This window comes from Rhipicephalus sanguineus, chromosome 10, assembly GCF_013339695.2.
Source record: "Rhipicephalus sanguineus isolate Rsan-2018 chromosome 10, BIME_Rsan_1.4, whole genome shotgun sequence".
Lineage (NCBI taxonomy): Eukaryota > Metazoa > Arthropoda > Arachnida > Ixodida > Ixodidae > Rhipicephalus > Rhipicephalus sanguineus.
The window spans coordinates 120,557,429-120,578,143 of record NC_051185.1 but is presented as its reverse complement, the minus strand read 5'-3'; the positions used below and the strand labels follow the sequence as shown (position 1 = coordinate 120,578,143).

Genomic DNA, 20,715 nt, shown 5'->3' with positions numbered 1-20,715 from the left:
TTGTTCCCAAGGTATTCACGCGAGGACTCACGTCGTTTTTCTTGCGCAACGGTGTTCTCCTTAAGAAGAACTTCTCGCCGCTTCGAGCCGATTCCCTTCTCGTAGTGCCCTCGACATTGCGACCAGAGGTCCTCCAGGCTCTGCATGACGACCCGACGTCTGGACACCTGGGTGTTTCTCGCACGCTCGCAAGAATACAGGAAAAGTACTACTGGCCGCGCCTTGTCGCCGACGTAACTCGCTACGTCAAGACCTGCCGGGACTGTCAGCGACGCAAGACACCGCCGACTAGGCCAGCCGGACTTCTGCAGCCTATCGAGCCACCTCGACGGCCGTTCCCGCAAATTGGGATGGACTTACTGGGGCCGTTCCCGACGTCCAATACCGGAAACAAATGGATCGTCGTAGCTACCGACTACCTCACCCGCTACGCCGAGACAAGGGCCCTACCCAGAGGCAGTGCCGCCGAGGTAGCGAAGTTCTTTGTTGAGAACATCCTCCTGCGTCATGGAGCCCCAGAGGTCCTCATCACCGACAGAGGCACGGCGTTTACTGCTGACCTAACTCAGGCAATACTAAGATACAGCCAAACAAGCCACCGCCGGACCACAGCGTACCACCCACAGACCAATGGCCTCACCGAGCGGCTAAACAAGACCATCGCCGACATGCTGGCCATGTATGTCGACGTCGAACACAAGACGTGGGATGCCATCCTTCCGTATGTGACCTCCGCATACAACACGGCCATGCAAGAAACGACGCAAATGACGCCGTACAAGCTGGTCTACGGAAGGAGCCCGGCAACGACGCTCGACGCAATGCTACCAACCGCCACCGACGAAGACGATCTCGACGTTGCCGCCTATTTGCAACGCGCCGAAGAAGCTCGACAGCTCGCCCGCCTGCGCATCAAGAACCAGCAGAAGGTCGACAGCCGTCACTATAATCTTCGACGACGCCACATGGAGTACCAACCCGGTGACCGTGTGTGGGTCTGGACGCCGATACGCCGACGTGGGCTCAGTGAAAAACTTCTTCGGCGATACTTCGGCCCATACAAGGTGCTTCGACGTCACGGCGCTCTTGACTACGAGGTCGTCCCGGACGGCATTACGAACTCCCAGCGACGCCGCGCACGACCTGAAGTCGTCCATGTCGTGCGCCTTAAGCCGTTTTTTGCGCGTTAGCGAACCTGAGAACTCTACTTTTTCCTTTTTTTATTGTAATTTATTTGTGTATGCACTTGTTTTTTCCTTTGCATGTTCTGTTGCAAGCATCGGGACGATGCTTTTTCAGAGGGGGGCAATGCCACGCTCGCTTCTTCTTTTATTTTGATGTGTTCGAGTTTGACCAGCAAGGACGGTTATCAACGCTCGACGCTGGCCGTGAAGCAGTTTTCGAGAAGCTTCATGATTTTAGTAGATCGCTTTGTTAAGATTGCGTGCCGCACGCGAATGTTCCAGCTTTGTCGAGAGATAACGCCGCCACCAGCGATATCGCTGGAAAGTTCCATAGCGCCTGTATAAAAGCCGACGCGCTTGACCGCTTGTCAGTTGATCGACGGACGACGCCCTGTTCGCCGCTATATTTGTACAGCGTGTATTGCTGTAGTTCTAGTTCTCATTTTCCGGCCACAAGTTCGGCCAAATAAACAGTTTCATCCTGCAAACGCCGACTGCTGTCTTCATCGACGTCACGACCCCGTGACAATATATACCCTATAAAGTGGACGGGGGGATGGCCGCCGCGGTAGCTCAGTTGGTAGAGCATCGGACGCGTTATTCGAAGGTCGCAGGTTCGGTCCCTGCCCGCGGCAAGCTATCTTTTCGTCCACTTTTCTTTCTTCACATTAAAGGCTGGTTCACACCGGCGACTTGCAACGGTCGCGCGACTAAGTTAGTCGCAAAGCGACTGGTCGCAAACGGTCGCAAATGGCCGTTTTGGTCGCAAAGCGACTGCTTTGGCTCAGTCGCTCGCTGCTCGATTTTTCAGTCGCGCGACTGCAGTCGCAAACCTCTGAACCAATCAGATGCGCAGGAACAGGACGTCAGCCTATTTTACGGGGCAACGGCAATGCAAGCTGCATACGAGCAGACGTGAATTCTATATGGCGACGGTTATAAGTCGCACGCAGGTGTGAACATCGGTCGCTTTGAGTCGCTTTTTGGCTTCCAGTCGCAAACGGTCGCGCGACCATTGCTAGTCGCCGGTGTGAATGAGCTTTAACCTTACATTTACTAGTAAAAACATCCCCTGTACTTTCCTTGGCATTATGGTCTGTTAGTGCTCATTAATATTGTGTCTATATATATATATATATATATATATATATATATATATATATATATATATATATATATATATATATATATATATATACGTGATCTGGCGTGTTTATAAGGAAACCCACCACGATGTACTTGTTACTTTGACAAAGTCTGGTCCCGCAGACGAAACGTTAGTGAAAATAAAATATACAGCGCCAATCTATATGTATACTGGTGAAAAAAATAGCACTTCCACTGTTTTTCTATTTTTATTACTAAGCTTTACTAAGAGCCAGTTCTTCGCACGTGTCACTTCAGCATGGCACAGTATACCTTAGACCATGCAATGCATAACGTTCGCGTGTGCTGAAGGCCCGACTTACGCCTTTTAATGAGCGGCTCCGAGTCCGGCCCGGCCCGCAGCCTCAAGCCCGAGCCCTGCCCAGGCCCGCAGCTTCAAGCCCGGGCCCGGCCCGGGCCCGCACTTTCAAGCCCGAGCCCAGCCCGGGCCCGCCGGAAAACGCTTCGGACGGCCCGGCCCGGCCCGGGCCCGTGCAGTGCTCTAGGACGAACCTTTTTAATGGAGGTCAGTGCCGGTTCCCTCGGAAACCGAAACCACGGCCGCCTGGATCGCGGCGCGCGGCGGACCGCCGCGCGCCGATGATCCAGGCGGCCGTGCCGAAACGGTGGCAATTCCGTCGCGTGCCGCCAGACGCCGCCAGCACGAAGTGGCTCCCCGGCAATGTGACGTTATGTGGTCGCCTAAAACAGCGGAGTTGCACCTCCTAAATACAGAGTTTGAGAATTGGGGACCCAAGACACTGGGCCCCAAGCTGCGTTGGGCAGCCTGCTCTTGCGTTCGGATGATCAGCAGAGTTTGAGAATTGGACCAGCGCAGGCTGCGTTGGGTCAAGCGCACCGAGCGCCACGCGTGACGAAGTTTAAAATCATGCGAGACGCGGGCCATACTGAGCCGTGGCCCGGCTGCGTCTGTGTCGTCTCGCTGGTGACCCAAGACGCCTTGGGGCCGCACGCTAGTTTTCGATTTTTGCGGCGAGCGCAAGAGCCCAAGAGTAGCTTGGGTTCTGCGCATGCGCCCTGGCGGCTCGCAAGCTTCTTGGGTCCCCAAGCTCCTTGGGGACCCAATTCGCAAACTCTCTAATGTTTCTTGCTCTGTGGACAAGGTCCAATTCCTGGCATGGAGGAAGGAGGGCACATTGCGCAATGCGATAGAAAGAAAGACAGAAAGAAAGAGAGCAAAAGAAACAGTAGGTAATTAAGGCATGCACAAGCCAAGCTTCGCTTTCACCCTTTTCCCGATACAAGATGGGCTCCTGAGTTTTTTGTAACCCTTTTTTTTGTCATACATGCCTATAATGACTTGGTGCTCTCCCGTAATGGAGTACTGATAGCAGAATAATGAATGAATGAATGAGTGAATGAATGAATGAATGAATGAATGAATGAATGAATGAATGTTCTTTATTGCACACATATCTTTTACAAAACAAGCACAAACTGTATGGTCCCATAGCCGAAGGCTAGTGCGGGTCCCATTGAAGTATACATAACTGAAACTGTAATACTTATAAATAAAATAAATAGAAGTAAACAACTCAAATGTGATACTTTCATACAAGAAGTAATGTATTTCTGCTAACAATTGTCGCTCGAATTCGATTGAAGAAAGAGGAAAGAGAAGTACATAACTTGTATAAAACACAGAAACTTGGTTATTAGCGGCGTACAGAACTGTAGAATGGGTCTTGTAGATGCAAGTATCAAATATAGCTTAATTAGGAGAACAAGGGTGTTGCGACATCTTTCAATGAAAGCACAAAACACATAAAGGGCAATATATATACATGATGAAAAATTACAGCCCAAAGTATATCAGTCACTCAGGCAGAGAAAAACACTTCAAAGTAGTATTTCTTCAGGGATCTGGAAAAGTTCTGGGTATTCTTTATATAATGCGGTATGCCATTCCAAATTTTCACTCCGGTATATTGTAGTAGACGTTTGCTATATGCGTTTTTTGTGGGAGGTATATTAAAGTTGTTAAAAGTTTGGTTCCTAGTTAGGCGTCGGGGGATACACAGTAATGAAATAGGGAATGGTTCATTGTTTCTAACTACACTGTTAATACATGTAGCTAATCTTAGTTCGCGCACATAATCAAACGGCAAGATCTTTAACCTAGAAAACAGTGGTTTGCTATGTTCGTAGTAATGTGAGAAAGTTATCGTGCGTATAGCCCGTTTTTGCAGCCGTCGTACAGGCTCAAGATAAGAGTCATACGTCGAACCCCAGGACTCTACGCAGTACAGAAGGTGGTAGTTAACTAAGGCAAAATACAAAATGCGCAAAATTGCAGTTTCAAAATATTCACGAGCTTGCAAAAGGGCGTAACAACTCGAAGCTAGTTTCGAGCTGACTGCATCTATTTGAGCCTGCCAATTTAAACAGCTGTCCAGAACAACACCAAGGTAAGTAAAATAATCAGTACATTCCAGGGAGCAATTATTGATGTAGAGTTGTATATCATGTGGAGTAGGATTTGTACGGGAGTGGAATAACATATATTTCGTTTTTTTGGCATTGATCTTAAGCCTGTTAGCTGCAAATCAATCGGCCAGCTTCGCTAGTTCGGTATTCATTTGTTCTTGTATGTTTGACAGATTTTTGCCAGTAATCATTAGGACAGTATCATCAGCATACATAAGCATCTCGGCAGTTGTTAATACTAGAGGCAAATCATTTATGTATAGCAAGTAAAGTAACGGACCTAATACGGAACCTTGCGGCACACCTGTTTGTATGGACTGGAGAGAAGAAGTAATGTTATTGATAGTTACCATCTGTTGTCGACCTTGAAGGTAACTCTGGAAAAAATTCTACATAGTGTTGCGAAAACCATATTTGCGTAATTTGTAAAGTAAGATGTCATGGTCTACTGTATCGAACGCTTTTCTGAGGTCTAGAAAAACTACTGCGGCAAATTTGTTATCTTGGAGGGCTGTATTTAAAACTTGGCTTAATGTTAACACTGCTGTACTTGTAAAGCGCATTGGCCGGAAGCCATGTTGGTGCGGACATAGCACATGATATTTGCTCAAAAAAGAGAGCATACGTTTCGAAATTATTTTTTCGAAGATATTATTAAGAACACTCAGTACAGAGATCGGGCGGTAGCAAGAAGGATCAGACCTATCTCCCTCTTTGTATACAGGGGTGACTTTGGCTATCTTGGAGTATTGATGGGTATTGACCGGCTTGTAATGAGTGGTTAAATAGGTTACATAATACTTCTCCAATTAAATCAATGTTCTCTTTTATAACTCGCGCTGGAATCTCGTCATGACCCGGCGCTTTGCTAATTACTAGTTTACTCACAATAAGCAGAATTTCTTTAATTTCTATGTTGTTTATAACGAAGCTATTTGGTAAGGAGTTTGGTTCATACAGCGCTTTGTTAGGAATAGGCAGCATTTTGGCTAATGAAGGACCAACATTTGTAAAATAAGTATTAAAGTCATTGACAGTATCCTCAGTGACATTGTCAGGTAGCGTTTTTTCAGCACAAGTATGCCCAATTGCTTCGTTTATTATTTGCCAAGTTTTCCGCAAGTTACCGGAAGCTTGCTCAATAAGCTTCGAATAATAGTCTTTTTTACATTTACGCGACAAGGCTACCGATTTGTTACGAGGAGTTTTATACTCATGTAGTAGATGAGCATTGTTCTTATCGCGTTTCCATTTATGATGCCAGTACTCTTTAGCCTTCAGCGCCTCTAATAAACATTGGGTCATCCAAGGGCAGATTGGTGCTTCATACGAGCGTCTACGGATGACTTTTTTCGAGTTATGTAAGGATTCCGTAATAAGATTAATTAGATTAGCAAATTCCTGGTCTACATCATCATGATAAATCTCGTGCCATCTAAAAGAACGTAAGAAATTACGAACCTTTAAGTAATCAATTCTATAAGAAGTAATCTTTCTCTGATGATCTATTATAGGCCCTCCATCCACAGTGACAAAGGTTGGCATGTGATCAGTGACAGGCTCATTAAGAACACCTGCTGTTATGTTACTAGGAATATTTGTGAGGACATGGTCCAACATGGTTTCTGTTGTACTTGTCACTCGAGTAGGCGCAGTGATTAGATTGCGAAAATTATATGACTGTATTAGGTAAGCGTAATCTTTGTAACTACCACTAAATGCATCAATGTTTATATCCCCAAGAATAATAACCCGAGTACGACCATTCCTTGCCAGGGTAGACAGAATGCCCTCAAGTTTATCAAAAAACAGCTAGTATCTGCATTTGGCGGCCGATACACCACACCAACAACGACAGAGCATTCTATCTTTACAAAAAGTGCTTCAATATATGTCAGGCTGCATGTGAATTCAGATAGTACAGATAAGCGGAGTCCGTTCTTTACGAAAAAAGCAACGCCTCCACCGCGAATGTTAGATGCACGTGGCTGAGATATAATTTTATAGCCAGGTATGATAACTGTTTCATCCTTTCTCAGCCATATTTCTGTAGCCGCTATTACGTCATACTGTTTGCCATGCCGCGAGATAGACGAGAGAAGAAGATTAAGATTTTTTCTTATACTGCGTGTATTGCAGTGGAAAAGAGTTATATTTCCTTTCGGATTAAATGTGCGAGACTCAGCCATAAAAAAAGGTTAGTTTATTTTATTAAGGTCATCAATACATGACACATGCAGTACTCGGGAGTTCTCACTTTTACGCATTAGTATCTTTCCATCGGATACCCATGCGAACTTCCAGTTCTTCTCTCGTTTTATCTGTATGGCTTTACCCAGCAAGACTTTGTTCCCTGCACACAAATGTTCGTTGACATACACCGGCGTGTTATTTTCAAAACCAAGCATTGAAGTGTTAAGGCGGTGCTTTTTAGCGGCTCTCAGAAAGTTGTCTCTGGAAGTCCGTGACAAAAATCGGACGACAATATTTGGGGGAGTGCCACTTTTTGTGGGAACGCGATGCGCAGCATCAATTTCTTTGTTGCAGTGTTCAATGCGCAAACATTTGGCAACCTTGTCAATCGTGTCGAGTATGTTTTCGTTTTCCACAAGCGGAACACCCTTCACTTCAACATTGTTCCTTCTTCCGTATTGCTTTAGTTCTGTTAGCTCTTTCCTAATTACCTGTATTTCACTGCTCAATTTCTTATTTGTTTTCAGAGTCTCAAGATTATCTTTTTTTACTTCTGCTAGTTCTTGTCGAAGCGACTTGAGTTCCTCCTTAAATTCTTCAAAACTCTTATTAAAAAAGCCCATTGACATCTTCACTGATGCCAGCTCAGCTTTTATGCCATTGTTCGAGGAATCAAGTTTCTTCATTTCTAACCTGAGATCGTTCATTGCACTGGTAAATTTAGTGGTCATTTCCAGTAACACTTTCACCACCTCCTTTATGCTGCCAGGGGCTTTATCACCCAACGCCTTCGTGAAGGTCACTAACGCATCAGTATCAGTGTCCTCCTCGTCACCCTTTCCCTTTCCAGCCATGGTAAGTGCACAGCACAACGTTAAAATGACAACATCAATAATGCACTGAAAACAGCGGATACCCGCATATATCAAACTCGCAAAAAAAATCACAGCATATCCACGGAGTGAATGATGATGAGTGGGCGAAGCTGCGGAGGTTCATCGGTAAACCGTGAATCTTCCGTGAATTCTGCCCAGTACATCATCACCGACGTGAGATCGGGCGCGTTTATACTAAAGGTTCGATGAGTTATAACGACTTGCAGCGCACTTTAATTTTACATGTACGCTGTGGATTTTCATTGTTTAGAAAACCATTGCTTAGAAAACATCTGGTGTCTTTCGTTAAGCAGCTGGCGTCTTTTCGTTTTGCTTTAGAAACATCTGGCGTTCTTTCGTTTTGCTTTTACAAAACATCTGGCGTCTTTTGTTGGTTTATTTCATCAATCAACGGCGTTTTGAACAAAATTTTTATTGTTTAATCACGCACAGGAGAAATCTCACCAGGCACTACCTTGGAGGTAAAGAATGGCTGCTAATGGGAATGAGAGACAGAAGAAGTCGGCTTTTAGCTAACGCTGCGAATTTTTTATTGTTCAACAACGCACAGGAAAAATCTCCCACCGGCACCACCTTGCAGGTCAAAGCGTAAGACTGGTTACATACTACGCTACGAGGGACGAACGGGTGCCGCTATAAGGAGCTTCGCCCCTAAAACGGGAGTTAGTTCCATGTACCGTAGACTTCCATATAAAAGTCTTAGTGGCGCGAGTACCGAGTGACGCTTTTTGTTGTCTTCCAGACCACGCTGTCAAGCGCCGGGGCGAGTTGTCTTTGTTCTTCAGGTTGAGCCATGTGAATCCCGCACGACGATATCCTTATTGACGGCCGCGCTTGAACGTCACGGTTGCGTTGCAATGTGGCCGTGGTTCATTCCACCCACACACTTGCCCACAACTCGTATTAATATCACGGCAGCGCTAGAACGCAAGCAGCGTTGCAAGCGCTGCTGCTGTGATTAGTATGATCGGCCGCGTTGGTAGCGTTACACCGCAGCCGCAACTCTCGTAATGCCGTGTGTGAGTGTAGAATGTGCACCAATGCGTGCGCTACACCCACGGAGTGAAATAAACAGGAACGCCGACTCAGCCACCGCGCAATGCATTCGCTTGGGACAAACCGTGTAACGCGTACACGGGGGTATTGCTGCCTCCTCTCCGGTTGACCTGCTTTCCGCAGGTCTCCATCGGAATGCGTTAGCTGAGGACAAGATTGAGCCCGCAGTGCGGCCGGCACTTGGTCGTAGTTTATGATAGCCGTGGAGCGAGCGCAGCCCCAAATGACTGAATGGTCTCGCGAGATTCATACAGCTCATTTCTGACAAAATGTAAGGTGTTTTAGTTTAGTGTGTCACCTATTTATTACGAAAGCCCTGATATTATTCAGTTATAGAAGAGGACATCGCGAGCTCACGCTACACGCCGCGTATAATGTTATGGGCTTCATACACTACAAAAACACCGACCGATACTGTATACAAGCGAAATAGCCCGAGTTTCGACAGAAAAAGGCAGGCATTAACAAACCTGCGTGGCCACAGAAAACTTCGCGGAGCTGAAATGTGTACGCTGTGTGTCATCATTGGCAGCACGACTTGCCGAGGGTGCTTCACCACGTATTTTCACTAAGACTTCGCGTCTCGCAAGAAAGAATCAAATTTATTTTGTCACGGGCGGCCCGGTTTGTTCACATATTTACGAAACATGCGCAGTCGTAGTGTTTCGTTCCAACCAGCGCGTTGAGAATCGGACTAGCCCAGCCGAACGAGGGAGCGGCTGCCGGTTTGTCGTCTGCTAACCCTCCTCCTGACATCCGCTTGGTGGAGTGACAGTCTATGGGCATTGCGAATTTATCTGAGCCTTTAAGGATGGATTACGTTTGTAAAACAAGTGCTAATTAACCCTTGACGGCGTGCCCATGACTGCCGATGGATGCGCTTGGGCGCCGGATATGCCGCGCAAAGCCGATCTTACTCCGGGAGCAATTTGTGATTTTTCAGAAGTGCTTTCATTCGTGCGTAGCCAGCGACTATTACAAAATGAGGATCCCGCATTCTGTTGCGTTAAAATTGGTTTCGCTGAGAAATTAGACAGTTATAGTTTAGCATTAGCGTGATAGCGGAGGTTAAGGGAACAGCGTTACCTGCCGCAAACGTTCGTTGCGGACAGAGCGTTTTAGTTTAGCGGGATAGCGTTTACGCGAACAAGCTGTGACGGTGGTGCCACCTAGCGGAGGGTGAATGCGTTAAAAAAAGTGAAAAGAGAAAACTGAGAATGCTCGCCTGCATTCCCGCAACACAGCAATATCACTAATTTCTTGGTAACAATAAAAGTAAATAAATATGAACCACGTAACAAAGATGAGCATTTTTATGTTCCAGATTTGTTTACACCGATCTTTTGGCTAGGCCTAGGGACGTTCGAAATGAGAAGCGATCTCAAAAAAATTGACCGCGTATCTGCGTGCTTCGCTGCGAATGTCGTCTAAAGACGATACAAGAGGCGCTGCGTGAGATATGGACGTCATCTGGCAATACGTCGGGAAACATGAGTGCTGTGTTGCGGGCTGGTAGTCCCGGCGCAGCAGCAGGCAAAGACCGGCGGTGACCAACGCGACCGGCGGGGACGCCAGCAAGCCCGAACACGCGGTTTGACGCGAAGCGCTGAAGCAGAAGAAACGTCCGCACTCAATGAGTACTCTCCACACACTCTTTTATTTACACGTCGCCTGGGTAAAACAGGAATACCAGAGCGGCGCCCCATGGCATTCGTACAGTGCAATACAGAACCGAACCCGAAACACAACAATGAGCTCGTGCAGAAGGCACGGAGGAAGGCAAGTTTCAGCGCAGTCGCATTTTCAGCGCAGCTTAAGAAACCAGGGTCTTTAGAATTACGTATGTATGCATTTTCTAATAAAGGAACACACCACCTAACATTTACCTAGTGATGTTGCGCCTCAGATATGCGTAATGTTTGCTTTTTGATCGACAATGTACACATGTATGAACCTAGTCAGCCGTTCAAGATGGCTGGCCCTTGGGCAAGTGGTTCAACTTTGGCCGAGTGGCTGAATCGAGTGACGTGCCGACAAACAGAAAGACAGACAGACAAAAATTTCTCCGTTTAAGTACCCCAAGAAAGACTATAGTATTTAAAAATGCCCCCACCTCCCCGAAGGGAATCGTGAGGAAATGCGAATGCATTTCTTGCGCCGAGAGAGGGTACCGTTGCCGTCAGACATTCGCCTTCACCGACTTCTGCCATCGCCTTGAGAGGCGCCCAGCCAGCGAACGGTCGAGAGTGAGGCGCGAGCGGACGGGAGAGTGGGGCGCCAGCGTTCTCCGCTCGGCGTTGGCGTTTCACAGCGGCGTCCCGAGCACACATTTCCGGATGTTCTTGAGAGGCGCCCAGCCAGCGAACGGTCGAGAGTGAGGCGCGAGCAGACCGGAGAGTGGGGCGCCAGCGTTCTCGGCTCGGCGTTGGCGTTTCACAGCGGCGTCTCGAGCCCACATTTCCGGATGTTCTTGAGAGGCGCCCAGCCAGCGAACGGTCGAGAGTAAGGCGCGAGCGGACGGGAGAGTGGGGCGCAGGGAGGAGAGAGAGCGAACGGCGAGAGAAGGAGCGGCGAAGCACTGCACCTACCCTCTCTTACACTCTCTCGCACCACATGCTCCGGTTGCTAGGGGCGAGGATAAGCGCGCGTGCCCGCAGCTGTTGCTATGGGAGAGGGCGCCGCGGACAACGCCGGATGCCTCACATAGCCCGACTAAGAAATGCATTCGCATTTAAAACTACGCTAAGTTATCAGTGCTTCTCGGTCGTCGAAGCTACCTGAAGGCGTGTGAAGCCATTTTACACAGTCGTTTGCTACGAAAGGAGTGCACCCGTCTACATCAAGGCTAAATTCAGTTCGAAGCGGGCGTCCAAAACCGCGGCCATGTTTTGTAAACTACGCTAACCACGCAAACATGGTAACGCTAAATCTGAAAAATAGCGTGCGTACGGTAAACGCTACGGGTCGTTTAGCGTACTGCGCATGCGGATTTCGGTCCCGCTAAACTATAACTGTCTATTGTTTTAAGCAAAACACTCGTGCCATAGGTGTATGCAGTCACGTTGCGTCGCATCAAGAGTGGTTTTAAATCCAAATCACTCACTTTTATATTCACACTCATCGGGGCTCACGCACGTTCATTTTCATTTCCACTCGCAGTTGTCGATACTCACATTCATCGGCACTCACTCAAGTTCATACTCATGCCCCACTCACACTCATCGGCACTCACTGAAATCAATACCCACGTCAACTCACATTCATCGGCGCTCGCACATGTTTATAGTCACTCTACTCACACACATCGGTACTCACTCGACTCATCCTCATTGATACTTACCCACTTTCATACTCACGCTCATCGGTGCTCACTCACGTTTATTCTCATTTCCCCTCACACTCGTCGATACTCACATTCATACTCACGTCTACTCACGCTCATGAGTACTCGCTCAAATTCATACTCACGTCCACTCACATTCATCGATCGCCACTCACGTTATACTCACGGCACCTCACGCTCATCGGTACTCACTCACGCTAGTAGTCAAGACCTCTCGCCCTCGTCGATACTCACATTCATACTTGTGACTACTCGCATTCATCGGTAATCACTCTCGTTATACTCACGGCAACTCACACTCAGCGGTACTCGCTCACGTTCATTCGCATGTCCACTCACCCTCGTCAATATTCACTAAAATTCAACTCACGCCTACTCACACTCATGTGTACTGACGTTCGTACACGCGTCCTATCTCACAACTGAGTACACATTCACGTTGATACTCACACTCATGAGTGCTCACTCACGTTGTCAAGGATTTACTCTCCGATTGGAGGGGGTGGGCGGACAACGGACCCACCCCACGTGAAGTGTGTGGTTCGAAAGTGACCGGCGATAGGTCCACGCCTGATCGGACGTGGGGCCAGGGGCAAGAGTCGGGAGACCGCGCATACACTACACAGTACACTTTAATACGATACCATCAGGGTACGCTAGGTAACACAAAAATACACACTGAGCTTAAAGAACAAAACAAAGAGAGATACGCACGACAATAGATAAATGAACACTACGCTAAAATGTACACACTAACAACAACACTCGATGGATAAACACACTGAGCTTAAAAGAACAAAACAAAGAGAAATACGCGCGACAATAGATAAATGAACACTCCGCTAAAAGGTACACACTAAAAACAACGCTCGATGGATAAACACACTCGGGATGGCACCCGATTACGAAAAGTCCCGGCGAGAGAGAGGAGAGCCGCCGAACATGGCGCTTATCTGTGTGGTGTAGGGGTCAGGTCGAAGGTCCGAGCTGGTGGATTCCGGGCTGCTGCTCCGCTGTCTACCGCTGGCCGAAGTTGGGCAAGAACACCAGTTCTACGCCACCGCCGAAGATTCCGCGAGTACCTGTCGCGGACTCGACAGCGAAGTTCAGGCTGCCGGCTACCGTTTGGCCTGACCTCCGACCCCTCTTCCACCTGCTGCAACCGTTCGGCGAACTCTGCTTCCCCACCGCTGTGACTGCGGGACCGCGGCAGATGCGCCGCTCTTCTTCCTCCTTTCCCATCTGACGCCAGTCGCCGCGCCGGTCTTCCGGTGCGCCCCTCCTCCCGTGGGCCAGTCTCCTCGAAGAGTGCCGCGCACCGTGCGCGCATTTTGTGACACCACCCCGGCGACAAGAATGTTATCACTCAACATTCAACGCACCACAGAGTCACAGGCGCGCACCGAAAGCGGTCCGAGCACCAGACGATCATGCGCAACGTCACGTCGATGTGTTCCAGGGCAGCGCAAGCGCTCGCGCACACAACACTGCACCGAAGCTGTCGCGGGCACTCCCGAGAATAGACGCACACAGAGCATAAGATGAACAAAAGGGAGAGATGAACAGGACAAAATTGACTACAATTAAATGAGAAAAAAAAACAGTGTCTCTTCATACCTCTGCGGCCGCCTACACCCGGCTGAGGTAGTCCGCGCCAACATTCTCGGTGCCCTTGATACTTATGACGCGAAAGTCGTACTCCTGCAGGAGTAGGGCCCATCGGAGCACCCGGGAGTTCGTGAATCGGGCCTCTTTGAGGTATCTCAGGGGTTGATGATCCGTTTGGACCGTGAATCGCTTACCGTAAAGGTAGAAGTTAAATCGCTTAACTGCCCATACAATGGCGAGACATTCCTTTTCAATGGCAGCGTAGGCCTGCTCTCTCGGTAGGAGTTTCCGGCTCGCGTATGCAACCGGGTGAAGCACTCCCCCCTTATCCTGCAATAGGACGGCGCCGAGCCCCTGATCGGAGGCGTCGGTGCGTAGCACGAATGGTTGAGAGAAATCTGGGATCTGCAGAATCGGTGCTTCAGTGAGCAGTCTCCGCAGTTTATCAAATGCATCCTGCTCGAGGGCTCCCCACTGAATATGATTCGGCGCCCGCTTCCTTGTCAGGTCCGTCAGAGGTGCGGCGATCGTCGCATAATTTGGGATGAACTCGCGGTAGTAGCCGGCCAGTCCCAGGAAGGCCCGAACTTGGCGCTTGGTGCTTGGCGGTGTAGCCTCGCGTATCTTGTACAAGGTGGTTTCCAAGGGGCCCAGCCTTCCTCTCCCAATTTTGTGGCCCAGGAAAGACAACTGGTCGAAGCCCAGTTCGCATTTCTTGGGGTGAACGGTCATTCCCGCCTCCCGCTCCAAGGCGTACAGGTGGTCCTCCCAGCTATCCGTCGCAATGAGCACGTCATCGTAGTAGTGGTAGACGTGGGCAATATCACCGAGGAGTCTCCGCATGAGCTTTGCGAACACAGCCGGAGCAGTCTTTATGCCGAACGGCATGTTCTTGAACTGGTAGAGTCCGTTCGACGTTGAAAACGCCGGCTTTTCCTTGGACTGTTCGTCTAGGGGCACTTGCCAGTACCCCTTTGCGAGGTCCATCTTCGAGAATATCTTCCGGCTTCCCACCTCCGCGATCAGGCAGTCCGCTCGCGGGATCGGTTCTGCGTCTGCGATCAGCACCTCGTTTAGCCGTCGGAAGTCCACGCAAAACCTGTTCGTGCCGTCGGGTTTCTTGATCAACACGGTCGGGGCGTTGTATGGGGAGTGAGACCTCTCAATCACCCCCATCTGAAGCATCGTAGCGACCTCTGCCTCCACTTCCTGTCTTACCGCAAAGGGAAGGGGGTACTGTCGTACATGTACCGGCTCTTCCGTTGTCGTCGATAACTTACAGACAGCCCAGTCGGTGACACCTGGTCGCTCCGAAAATACATCTTTGTGTCGGGAGATTAATGCTTTTAACTCAGTCGCCCGCTGAGCACTGAGTTTGTCGGAAGCGGCGACGTCGCGGTAGTCTCCTCGCTCTTCCCATGGCCACATTGGCACTCCTTGCCCACTGGCTGTTGCCGCGACCGTTGGGACTGGCGTCCCGGACTCCGATTCCCTGGTGTGGTACTTCTTCAACATGTTCGCATGGAATGTCTTCGCACCATCACCTATCTCCACCACGTAGTCGACCTCGCCTTTCCTTTCTCTGATTGTGTACGGTCCCTTCCATTTCATGGCGAGCTTGTTGTGCTCAGTAGGCAGCAGTAGGAGCGCTTGGTCACCCGGATGCAAAATCTTCGCCTTCGCTCCACGATCATAGTAGCGCTTGTAGCGCTCTCCTGCTTGGTCAAGGGCCTCATGGGCCATCTGACACGTCGTTTCAAGCCTCTCCCTTAGGTCGACAACGTACTGGTAGGCAGTCTTCACCTCCTCCTCCAGGCGCGACCCAGTCCATAGCTCTCTGAGTATGTGAAGGGGGCCCCGCACATTCCGCCCGTATAGCAACTCGAACGGGGAGAACCCAGTGCTGGCCTGTGGGACCTCTCTGTAGGCGAACAGCAGGGGCTCGATGAAGCGGTCCCAATCCTTGGGCTGTTCCGTACACATGAGCCGTAGCATCTTCTTCAACGTCCCATTAAACTTCTCCACCAGGCCGTTCGCCATTGGGTGGTATGGAGTCGTCGTCTGAAGCCGCAACGAAAGCAAGCGTCCCACCTCCGACATGAGTTCAGAGGTGAAGTTTGATCCACGGTCACTCAGCATCTCCTCCGGTACGCCTACCCGGGAGAAAAATTTCAGAAGTGCCTCGGCCACTCGCTCACTTTCTATACTGGGCTCAATCGCTTCCGGAAAGCTGGTGGCGTAGTCGACCAGTGTCAGGATGTACTTGTTACCCCTTCGGGTTGTTGATTTCAAAGGGCCCAGGATATCAATGGCGACCTTGCGAAATGGCGTGTCGACAAGTGGCATCCTTTCGAGGGGTACCTTCCTCGCCGATCCGCGGTTGGTCGTCTTCTGGCAAATGTCGCAAGAGGCAACAAAGTTTTCCACATCCTTATGCATACCCGGCCAGAAAAAGTCGGCTAGTATGCGGTCCGTGGTCTTTCTTTTTCCCAGGTGACCTGCCATCAGCCCGCAGTGAGCGAGGTGCAGGACCTGGTCGCGATGCGGTCTCGGGACAATCAGCTGCACTGTCTTCGGCCCCGACTCCGACGTGTATTCCCTATACAGCAGCCCGTCCCTGAGCCGGATAGCGAACGATCCGCCCTTGCATTTCCCGCTCCGTCCCTCTCTCTGCATCCGAAAGAGCTGTTGCAGGGTGTCATCCCGCCGCTGGTCTTCCTTCATCTGATCGGGAGTGACTGCGGCCAGGGTGGGCGGCACCTGCAAACTCTGGACCGCCTGGAAGGTCTGCTGCTGAGCTTGGCGGCGTGTTGTCACCGCGGCTATCGGCTGGGACGGGGTTTGTATCCCTGGTGGCTCCAGCCGCTTGTGTGGCCTCGGTGTCGCGTCGATGTCTTCCCGCGCATCGGCCTCACTCCATGCACCGTCTGGGTCGGCGGGGGCCCGGGCGCCCTCGATATTCCCCAGTATGAGGTCAAACAAGGGGCTCTCCATACATGCGGCCAAGACCTCCCCTGTGTAGTAGGGCGTATCGATGTATATTCGGGCCTCCGGTAATGTCCTCACTGAACGGTCTACGAGGTAAACCGCCCTGCACCTGCCTGTCATGTCTGATGCATTAACGAAGTCTCGGTTAACAATGACGATGTTACAGCCACTGTCCCTCAAGACTTTTACGTTCTTCCCCGCGACCCGGCATTTGACGACAGGGAGGTCACCCGTGACGTGCGCCATGCCCAAGTTCACGACGGGCACGCGCTGCCCGTCCTCCAGTTCGAGATATCCATCTTCAACGCAGGCCGAGACGTTCTTCACGGCGGGCGGCTGGCCGCTCGCATTTCTGTGACCGTTCGTGCATTGTGATGCCAAATGTCCCGGTCGTGAGCACAAATAACACCGGAGCGCCGTTCCGCTGTTGGGTTGTCGCCTGCCTCGACTCCCCTCGGTGATGTCTCCCCCTTGGCTCCCTTGTTTTCCATCCCGTCTGCCAAAATTGATCGTCTCTCGGGCGCTGACATATTCTTCGGCTCTCTGGAGGAGATCCTCGACGTCGCGGCTCTTCTTTTCCTTGAGGAACAACGCCAACGCCGGTTTGCAGTTTTCGAGAAATTGCTCCGCCAAGATAAGGTTCTCGACTCCCTCGTATGACCGGCTTGCCTCTGAGAGTTGCACCCACCTCTCCCAGTAGTTTTCTAACCGCGCGAAAAACTGCGCTGGCGACTCCTCGTCCTGGGGGGCCTCCGTACTGAACCTCTTTCGGAAGCCTTCCTCCGTGAGGCGAAAACGAGGCTTCCCCACCGTGAGGCTTCCCCACCGCTGTGACTGCGGGACCGCGGCAGATGCGCCGCTCTTCTTCCTCCTTTCCCATCTGACGCCAGTCGCCGCGCCGGTCTTCCGGTGCGCCCCTCCTCCCGTGGGCCAGTCTCCTCGAAGAGTGCCGCGCACCGTGCGCGCATTTTGTGACAGACGTTCATACTCATGACTACTCACACAAATGAGTACTCATTCGCATTTATACTCACGTCTACTCACACTCATGATTACTGTGTCCTGTGTATTTCTTTCCTGTTTGTCTCATTTTTTCGCGCTGTTTATTATTATGCATGATTGCTCACTCACGTTCATACTCACGCCTACCCGCACTCATGAGCCCTCACTCACGTTCACACACACCCCTCTCACTCACTCATACTCATTCTCACAACATTCTAATGAGTGTGAGTGAATGTACTCACGTTCTAGCGTTGTCCTTTATTCCTTCTTCTCGTCCACGTCTTTTCGCTGGTAAACATTCCTATTATTCACGTTACCAACTAGCCCAACTTTCCGCCTTAAATGAATGTACTCAGAATGAGTATGCCGAGCTATGTCTGAGATTGATTCCTCAAAAGCCTCAAAACACGTGATCGCTATTGGCCAATTGGACCAGGGGGGTGTTACTCCCATTGGATGCCTTAATTCATGACGTCAGCGCCAGCAGCGCCACACGCCCCTTCAGTTACAACCCTTGTGATTGGGAGCAGAGATTCCAATTCGTAATGGCGGCGCACACGGTGTGCGTCGTCGTAGCAACAGGTGCAGAAGACGTGCGGTGCCTGCCTCCCCCCCACCCCCTCCCCTGCCGCGAGCACCACGTTTTTTTTTTGTTTTGCTTCGCTTGTCGCGTCTTGTTCGCGGCGTGCTACGGTGCTACGGCGCGCGCCGGTATTGTTTGTGCACGGCACGTGTGTGCGCCGTGCGTTGTTTTTGTAGCATCAAGCGCTGGACACATGGTGCGATTCGGCATCCGATCCAACGTGCGGCGCCGCATTCGGCGTACGACGATTCAGGACACATGGGGCGAACGAGCAATCAGCGCGCAGGCTCCGCCCACCCACGGCACCTCAGCTTGCACGCTCGAAAGACATCGTATCGTCTTCGTTAAGTACAAAACAAACAAACTTACACAGCCGTGCTTCGTTTTTTGAGAACATTGAGACATTGCCAACAAATCTAAGCCTTCGCGAGCGACAGACAACGCAACAGCCCATATTCACTCACGACTCCGAGCGTAGCTAGGCCTAGCTAGGCCTAGCTGGGCGGACGCTGTCGGCATAGCGCCGCTCGCGATCAAACGCGGGCTCATCGTCGAGCGCTTATTCTTGCCAACCCGATAAAATCTTGTACTCTTATATGACGTGTTTACATGCGCAATTGGTTTTCTCGGCCTCGATGTGAATACCCAGTTGAAAAAAAAACAATTGGAACCAATTGGAAAATTTCCACCTGGTTCCAATTGGTTCCATTTGTGAATTAGTACACAATTGGCCATTTGGACCAATTGGGCAAATTGGTTGCATGCTAATTGGGTCAAATGGTGCAGTAGTACATAACCAATTGGGCCAATTGGCTGTATTCCAATTTGGCCAATTGGTTGTATTCCAATTGGTTCAAGTGGCGCATGCCCAGGTGAAATTCCAGGATTAATTATAAAGTAGAATTCCAATTGGCCAGAACTTGCACGGATCTCAGCTGGCTGCTATTGCATGTCACTTAGTTGGTTTCTACTTTATTTGGCTCAGGACCTGCTGGTTCAGCCAACTGCACACAGCCAAGGCAGCATGGTGGGGAAATTCAGCATTTATTTGAACACTTGCAGCAGGTTTTCTTATAACTGGAAGATATCCTTTGATGATGAGCAGTGTGCTTGCGCGTATCCTTGTACACCACCTGAAAGAAATTAACGCAATAATGACTCATCAAACGTACAGCAAACGTATAGTTTTACCAAATAACATGCATGGCATGAGCCCATTCACGTTTAGCAGTACAACGTTAAACCCGAGTTACAGCGGCCGGGTGTTGTAAACACAGCGGCCGGGCCGCTGTAACTCGAGTTCACAGGCCGCACTCGGCGCCCGCACAGTAAACACTACAGGATGCGAACGTGGAATCCGAGCCCCGAGCACGCTCGCTCGGCGCTGTTGCTATATTATCATACAGGCCTCGACAGCTGGTATGGTGGCGCTGCGGCGCTAGGACAGTCAGCGCCACTATAGCGGCCGCGCACGTGATCCTGTCGTGATATGTTGCGGGCGCTATTTGCGATGACATTGCGGAACGAGCAGCGCGCGTTATTTTCTGCATTCCGCAGAACTCAGCATGTAGAAGGATATTTAGAACGCAAGCCGTCTTCTTCACGGCAATGAACTTTAGGCCGGCAATCATGTCTACGGCATTAGGGAGGACACTGTGCCTGCAAAGGGGCCCTCACAATTAATTAGCAAGTGCGTTGCTCAGATGAAGAGTGTCGGCTAGGACGTCCGCGTTCAGGTTATCGAAGTTTTATCAAGGTCGTGCATTATTTACATTAAATAAATGCGTTTTTTGTCTTTTTCATGTATTACGCGGAGACCTTCCTTTGATTTTTGCATCCGTTCTGTTGGTAGTAGGGGTTCGGGCTAAGCAAGAGATAAGTTCGTTCTTTCCCTTCCTCTCGCTTTTTAAGGCGAAAGCCTTAGATGCCTCATCAAAGGAGAAATTTGACCGTTGGCGGCGTCTCGCATCCCGCGGCGTCGGGGGATGAGTGAGGCAAAAAAGGATCGTCACGAGATGATGTCATCATATGACGACACGATGACGTCACAGATCGCCAAAACTCGTGAAGCTATTATGCCGCCACATGATGACGTCATCACATCGCATCGCAGCTTGATCAAAGGTAGTCGGATCACGAAGGCAATGCAAAACCAGGTGAGGTGCCTCCACGATTGGAGGCACCTCACCTGGGAGGCACCTCACCAAAACGACGTTAGGTACAGAAAGCTTTCGAAGGGTGGCGGGGCGGCATCAATGCGTCGGC

General features: G+C 50.2%; 1 protein-coding gene across 1 annotated transcript; it reads right to left on the bottom strand.

The window, feature by feature from the left end:
- Positions 1 to 13,895: 13,895 nt before the first annotated feature.
- LOC119406702 (uncharacterized) lies at positions 13,896 to 18,969 on the bottom strand. The gene is made up of 2 exons (XM_037673433.1): positions 18,915 to 18,969; positions 13,896 to 17,797 (listed from the first exon to the last, which is right to left on the bottom strand). Exons 1-2 carry the CDS (start codon positions 18,967 to 18,969, stop codon positions 13,896 to 13,898), a joined length of 3,957 nt encoding a protein of 1,318 aa, XP_037529361.1.
- Positions 18,970 to 20,715: the final 1,746 nt, after the last annotated feature.

Coding starts and splice junctions, on each gene's coding strand:
- LOC119406702 (XM_037673433.1), bottom strand. CDS start 18,969: ATGCCGACAGCGTCCGCCCAGCTAGGCCTAGCTAGGCCTAGCTACGCT. Junction 17,798..18,914: donor GCCTAGCTACGCTCGGAGTC/GTGAGTGAATAT, acceptor CTCTTCGAGGAG/ACTGGCCCACGGGAGGAGGG.